Consider the following 7,624-nt stretch of genomic DNA (forward strand, 5'->3'; position numbering starts at 1 on the left):
CTCAAATCAGATATACAGGAAAATGGACAAGCTGTGTATTAACAAAATACAGGATTATCTTGCAGTTTTTTTTAAAAAAGAAATCTTTTCTAGTGATTTAAGGCAGGTATTGCAAAAGCATTATGACTGTCAAATGAGAAAAAGAAATCTGTATTTTCCACCCTTAACCCCCAGATAATTTTAACTGCTACAAACATCTTCTAATGGAATTGGCCATAAGCTCAGAAACTGAGCTGTGTTTTACTCGAAAATTAAAGTTAAAACAACTTTGACGAAATTTGAAATTTTTAAATGGCTTTAACACTTACTTTCTGTCTCTTGTTTTAGGCACCTGTATGTCACAGAAAGCTACTTGCCTTATACTACATTAGGCTACTATCAGAAAGAATCATTTTATACCCCGAATACAATTTGTATTTTTCTGGAATATTCAGATGGATTTTCACTTGACCACATAAGCCAAGCCTTAAGAGTTTGTGTACACTATAAGACCCCAGTCTGGTTTCTGTATTAAAAGGGGGAAAAGTTTACCCCGATCTTCTCCCAGATCTTAAGTTGTTGGTAATTCAAAGCAGGAACCTCATCTCAGGATTAGACAAGATTTAGTTAGATAAATTTCATCTGATACTAATATACCTACTTAAAGATCAACACCTGTAAAACAGTAAGAAGGGAAAATGGAAAACTCCATGACAGTAATTTGGGGATCAATTTCAGCTTTACTTTAAATTTGTATTTTGCAAAAAGTATACTGCCCTTAACATTACTTCAATGTTCACTTTAGTCTTAAAGTAATACATAAAAATAAACAATTCAAGCTTCTATATATTTTATTACCAAGCTTCCACAGAACATGTGTGCAAACTTCAGGTTTCTCATCTCCAACAAACTTCCATGCACAAACTAAGCTAACCAAAAATGCTCAAATCAGCAAACACGCAACATGCTTTAAATAGAAAACGCAATGTTTTTAAAAATCAAACTTCAGAACTAACCTTTTATAATTAAACTAAGTTGTTGCACCTTTCCTTTCCACAGGCATACACAGGACTAAAAACTTCCAGCAACAGATCTCGTTCTTGGTACATTTCAAAGAAACAAAAACGAAAGGGGGAAAAAATGAGAAAGGAAAAAGTTTTACGTAGAACCGAGTGCAAACTTAATCCACTTCCTCGATGGTCGGTCCCCCAGAGGCTCCAGAAGCACCGCCGCCGCCAGGGCCGCCTTGGTAAAGTTTGCTGATGATGGGGTTGCACACTGTCTCGAGCTCTTTCTGCTTGTGTTCATACTCGTCTTTCTCTGCCATCTGGTTCCGGTCGAGCCAGCTGATCACCTCCTGACACTTGTCGAGGATCTTGTTTTTGTCCTGCTCGTTAATCTTTCCCCTCAATTTCTCGTCTTCCACGGTCTGCTTTATGTTGTAGGTATAGGACTCTACGGCGTTTTTAGCGGCGACGCGATCGCGATTGGCCTCATCTTCCGACTTGTACCGCTCCGCCTCCTGCACCATCCGGTCAATGTCGTCCTTGCTCAGACGACCCTTGTCGTTAGTGATGGTGATTTTGTTTTCTTTACCGGTGCTCTTGTCGGCGGCGGTGACGTTGAGGATGCCGTTGGCGTCAATATCGAAGGTGACTTCTATCTGGGGGACCCCGCGGGGCGCCGGAGGAATACCGGTTAGATCGAACTTGCCGAGCAGGTTATTGTCCTTGGTCATGGCCCGTTCGCCCTCGTACACCTGCACCAGAACGCTGCTCTGGTTGTCTGAGTAGGTGGTGAAGGTCTGCGTCTGCTTAGTGGGGATCGTGGTATTCCTCTTGATGAGTGAGGTCATGACGCCGCCAGCCGTCTCGATGCCCAGCGACAATGGGGTCACGTCGAGAAGCAGCAGGTCCTGCACGTTCTCTGACTTGTCCCCGATGAGGATGGCCGCCTGCACCGCAGCTCCGTAGGCCACCGCCTCGTCAGGGTTGATGCTCTTGTTCAACTCCTTGCCGTTGAAGAAATCCTGCAGCAGCTTCTGGATCTTGGGAATGCGGGTGGAGCCGCCGACCAGCACGATTTCCTGGATCTGGCCCTTGTCCAGCTTGGCGTCGCGCAGCGCCTTCTCCACCGGCTCTAGGGTCCCGCGGAACAGGTCGGCGTTGAGCTCCTCGAAGCGGGCGCGGGTGATGGATGTGTAGAAGTCCACGCCCTCGTAAAGCGAGTCGATTTCGATGCTTGCCTGTGTGGATGAACTGAGGGTGCGCTTGGCGCGCTCGCAGGCTGTGCGCAGTCGCCGCACAGCGCGCTTGTTGGGTCCAATGTCCTTCTTGTGTTTGCGCTTGAACTCCTCCGCCAGGTGGCTTACCATGCGGTTGTCAAAGTCCTCGCCGCCCAGGTGGGTGTCGCCGGCGGTGGACTTCACCTCGAAGATGCCATCCTCGATGGTCAGGATGGACACGTCGAAGGTGCCACCGCCCAGGTCAAAGATGAGCACGTTTTTCTCACCGCCCGCGCTGCCCTTTTTGTCCAGGCCGTAGGCAATGGCTGCCGCCGTGGGCTCGTTGATGATACGCAGCACGTTGAGGCCGGTGATGGTGCCGGCGTCCTTTGTAGCCTGGCGCTGCGAGTCGTTGAAATAGGCCGGGACGGTGATGACCGCGCTCTGCACCTTGTTCCCCAGATAGGCTTCGGCGATCTCCTTCATCTTAGTGAGGACCATGGAGGAGATCTCCTCCGGGAAGAAGGTCTTGATCTCTCCCTTGTACTCCACCTGCACTTTGGGCTTCCCTCCCTCGCTCACCACCCGGAATGGCCAGTGCTTCATGTCCGACTGCACTGTGGCGTCCTCGAATTTCCGCCCGATCAGCCTCTTAGCGTCGAAGATGGTGTTGGAGGGGTTCATGGCCACCTGATTCTTGGCGGCGTCGCCGATGAGGCGTTCGGTGTCGGTGAAGGCCACGTAGCTGGGAGTAGTGCGGTTGCCCTGGTCGTTGGCGATGATCTCCACCTTGCCATGCTGGAAGACCCCCACGCACGAGTAGGTGGTGCCCAGGTCGATGCCGATAGCCGGGCCGCGGGCAGACATCCTGACTGAAAATCAGGCAAGCAGCGTTAGACGGAAACACCTAAGACAGAAAAATCCGCGACGCTAACTAACGGTCGCCTTGCCCCCGACACCGCAAGCGCAACGAGAGCTCCCCGGCTCGGCTCCCCACTTTTATAGCCTCCGTCTGGAAACTCCCAGAGCCAATCCGCACCCAGGACCGCCCGCCACAGGCTAGCCTGTCTCAGAGTGACCCGCCCGTAGCCCAACAGATTTCTAGTTGGGTGAGCAGCGAGACCCCAGCAGGCTCAAGTAGGCGAGAGGCGGTCGTTATGCAAATTAGTCCCGCCCACGTCTGTCCAGAGCCAAGGGGTACTTGGGGGCGTTGGCTCGCGCCCCCCGGCCAGGTGTAGACGCCTCTACGTGATCTTTGCCTTTTCTAAAGCGGGATTTGTCAACGACTACTGGATTGGCTGGGTATGCTACCAATGAGCAGCAGGGACTCCCAAGTGGGGTGGGAAAGGAAAGGATTGGGGTGTAGCGGCGGAGGGAGTGGGCGGAGCAAGAGACACGGAAGAGGATCCCCGCCCCGCCCTGCCCGTTCCCCACCCCCCCGTTCCCCCCCACCTTCGTCCTGCCCGTTTTCCCCCGGCCCTTCCCCCTCCCCGCTAGAGAGGACCAACCGAGGCCCTTAGCTCAGTTACTAAGTCCTTAATAACCTAGTGCCCAGACCGACCTAGCACACAGGGGCGGGGCAATTCGTTTTGAGTTAGCTTCTCCGAGGAAACATGGCCAGAGCCGGCTTCTCTCCGCCCGCGCGGTTCAAAGGGAGAGGCCTGAGCACTGGCGTGGCCTGGGCGTGAGCGCGGCTCTCCCCAGGCAGGGACAAAAAGAAACGACTTTGAAGATCCCGGGACTGGCGGCCGGCCTTCTGGAATTTAACTCCGCGTGCTTCGCAACGTCTCAGTGGTTGTGAGCGCGCACTAGCAACTGCTGGGCGGGCGGGGACCTGAGCCCGGGCCGACCGTTTTTGGGCGCCGCGCGCAGGGAGGCCTTTGGAATGGGAGACGGGGGAGAGGCCGCAACGCGTCCTTCCAGCATTTAAATATTCTGTACCTCGGTTTCCATTTTTCCTGCTTGTCCTGCCACTTTAAGCTTCCTGATTTAGTCTCCCTCTTCTCTCCACTGCTTTCCTTATTTTCGGCTTCAACTGCTTTATCCGCAGCTATGAGGTCCTCATAGACCTCATAGTTTTTGTCTGAGAAACACGTAAGTTATCTGTAACCATATAGTAATGTTCACAGAATCCTGTAAAGCCAACCAATGAACATTTGAATTTTTTATCTAGTTTTGTATGCAATTTCCAATTTTAAAAACCACAGTTGCTAGTAATTTGTTAATCTCATTAGTTAAATAGTACTGGTTTTAACCACGATTCCCATCTCTTTTTCCATGAAAGAAGTTAAAAATTTGAACTAGGAAATCTTTTAAAGAAAATATTAGGAAAACAAAGATAAAACCAAAAAGTTTCTATTGAAGCTGCCTTAAATTGTGAGTACACATCTCTTGATTTTATTCTAGGAAATTCTTATCTTTTATGTAGTTTTGAAAAGGTGGATGGGGAGAATTAGTGGGCGGGAGAGCAATACAAATTCTTTGAAAAACTGATAATATGTGATTTAGAGACAAGGTCCCAGCTACACCGAAAGTAGAACTGTGAGAAATACAAACTTTTCCAATCTCTCATATCCAGACAGCCCTCACACACTTTGCAAGCAACACAAGATTGTAAAAAAACAACGGGCCAATTCTCACACACACACATTGTAAGTAGAGCTTCAGAAGCGAGAGGTTCCTTTTGCATGGTAACTATATGTACCATCTCTATGCACAATTATTACAAACAAGTCTTGTTATCTTAACCACCACATTAATCTTTAACACAGCTTTCTGAAACCACAGTAGCAATCTTATCTGCATTTTCATTAACTATATTTTTTCTGCCCTTAATTTTCACCTAGTAATTGATGTTTCATGTTTCATTCTTTAAATGGCATCCTAAGCTTTTCCAAAAAAACATAGCATTTACACTTTGATTTTATGTGTGTGTGTGTGTGTGTATATATATATATATATGACTATATATCATATAGAGACCATTCTTGGAATTTCTATATTGTTCCTTGTTTGTACTGACTTTTAAAAACTTGTTCTTTGCTCTTTGATGATTGTGACTCATAATTGATTAAAAACATAGCCCATTAAAAATTAGCAAATTAGCAAATTTATGATCAAATAATATTCACCACTGCTAGCAGTGCAGCAGCAAAATAGGCAAACCCTAGTGGTGTAAATGCAAATTAGTACAATCTTCCTGGAGGGCAATGTGACATTTTTTATTTATTTTAAATATTGTCATAGCCTTCATTTAACATCACTCTTTGTGAGATTCGTCCAAAGAAAATAATAGAACGTGCAGGTATATGGTTTATGATAATAATAAAAGGAAAATGGCTTAAGTACCAAGAAAATTGCATAAATTATAGCACATTCCTGTGGTGAATTATGATGCAGCAGCCATAAAAACTGATTAAATGATTTTATTGACACAGGAAAATGTTCTTGATATAGTTAAGTAGAAAAATATGGTGCAAGACGTCTGTGTTTTCTTATTCTACATGTAGGATGTGAAAAAAATGCATCAAAATTGGTTATCTCTGTCTAGATGGAAGGATTATCAGTAATTTTTCTAAATCTTCTGCTTTTACAATTGAATTTTAAAGTTTGACAGTTAACATTTAATTGAAAGAAAGTTCACTAATCCTACTACTTACATAGAAATTACTACTGATTTTCAACAAGTGAAATCTGTTTGGCAGATTATAAATACTAGGGTATTTCAAAGTTAAAGCCCAAAGACTGAGCTTCCTTACAGGGAAAAAAAAAAAGCTTTAACATAAGTCAAATCCTCTAATTTATACCCAGCACTCAGAGGAGTATCTGGGACACAGTAGTGATTCACTAGCTCAATGTTATACATTTAAAAGTGACCCAGGTACATTATTTAACCAAAAAACTGGAAATAAGAACTTCATTTTCTTCCTGCATAAGAGTAAGGTACTCTGCCTACCTCTTATATTTCTGTACTAAATACTGCAGAGACCAAAGGTCAAAATTCACATCTGAAAATACTTGTGCTAGAGATACAAAGATGAATAAGATGAGGTCTAAAACTATGTATATGGGTGGTCAGGGCTGAGAATAACTGGGCAAGAATAAAGCTTTCTGGAATTACTAGGAAAAACAATTTATGGATTTTCTGGAACCCTCTCAATCCATACCCAGGCACAACCTTCATAAAAGTTGTGGATTGTTTTGAGAAGGTAAAGTAAGAAGGTGGAGTAAGCTTCAGCCTATAGTTTGAAGACTGAGCAAACTGGAGTCAAACTAGTTATTTTATTTCAGGTCTCTGCAGATACTGCCATTTTATAATTATTTGGAAGTACCCAAAATATTTCTCCAATCACTTGTCAGTATAGGAAAAATTTCACCGTTTGTTCGAGTCTTGGAAAGACTCAGTCTTTAAAAGTTGTAATTAAACTGTAGGTACACAGTGGCCTGGTGTAGAATGCTACCAGGCTTGGTACGGAAGGCTAAGAGACCTGAACCTGGAAGAAAGGCTTTTCCATTCCAGAAGAGAAGTGAATCTGTGACAACAGCCGACAGACTGTAGCTACTTCAGTTTTGTAGAGTGCTAACTAACTTCAAGGATAGACTCTTGTGGAAGAGTCTGAAATAATCTCGAAGAAATGAGGCTGTAGTCTTATACATGTAGAATCAGATTCAATATTTAGTAAATTCAGTGGAATTATAGCAGTTGTCTTTTGGGACTAACTTCAAATGAAGAGAATACTCATTGCTAACCACTTAAGAAAAAAAACATTAAACTCATAAACTGAAAATAAAATAAATTATACTGGTAAGGAAGTTATTTCGCTGAATAATTATGTTTGTTATTTTGATAAATGAATTAACCCTGTGAAAGAACTAAATAATACATCAGTGGATTTTTTAAATTATTTCTATTCATATTATGAAGAAACCTAATTAATTTGTTGCTATATGTATTTGCCATGAGACAGTACTTCTCCAGTCATTCTATATTGAAATAAACCAAGATTTGGCAATAAGAATTTTAGTTACTTCTTTGTGCACTTCTTAAACTGCTCAGGAATACCATAATTAGCTATATCAGGTATTTTATTATTCTAGTCTTAGAGAATGGAAGGAGTTGATAGTTTTTCAGACAAATCACTTTTTTAAAGAGCCATGTTGAAAAAAATACAGTGTAAATAAAAGTAATATACAGACAGTTTAAGTTCTGAACATAGAGGAGGAAATTTTATTGGGTAAAAGTAATAGATTTTTAAATGTAACAAAAATTGTCTAACCCAATAACTCCATTTTTACTAATATGCAGGAAATAATTACATTATAGAACGCATTTGTATCACTTGCAATTACTGTAACTCATTACATTTGTATTTTAGTACAGTCAAAATTTAAGCCATATTTCTTTTGTAAATCTAATTTCAC

The 7,624-nt window shown here is 43.4% G+C and overlaps 1 protein-coding gene and 1 non-coding gene across 2 annotated transcripts; one reads left to right on the top strand and one right to left on the bottom strand.

The window, feature by feature from the left end:
• Positions 1 to 812: 812 nt before the first annotated feature.
• Positions 813 to 3,255, bottom strand: HSPA2 (heat shock protein family A (Hsp70) member 2). Its single transcript, XM_017651208.3, has one exon. The coding sequence runs from the start codon at positions 3,068 to 3,070 to the stop codon at positions 1,160 to 1,162; it is 1,911 nt and encodes a 636-aa protein (XP_017506697.1). The 5' UTR covers positions 3,071 to 3,255; the 3' UTR covers positions 813 to 1,159.
• Positions 3,256 to 6,888: 3,633 nt separating this feature from the next.
• Positions 6,889 to 6,957, top strand: LOC118970415 (small nucleolar RNA SNORD2). The gene has a single exon (XR_005058334.1). It is a non-coding gene; the product is annotated as a small nucleolar RNA SNORD2 (small nucleolar RNA).
• Positions 6,958 to 7,624: the final 667 nt, after the last annotated feature.

The sequence above is a fragment of the Manis javanica genome, chromosome 8, assembly GCF_040802235.1.
Source record: "Manis javanica isolate MJ-LG chromosome 8, MJ_LKY, whole genome shotgun sequence".
NCBI lineage: Eukaryota > Metazoa > Chordata > Mammalia > Pholidota > Manidae > Manis > Manis javanica.

What these genes read in the sequence shown, in the direction of transcription:
- HSPA2 (XM_017651208.3), bottom strand. Translation starts at nt 3,070, where the DNA reads ATGTCTGCCCGCGGCCCGGCTATCGGCATCGACCTGGGCACCACCTAC.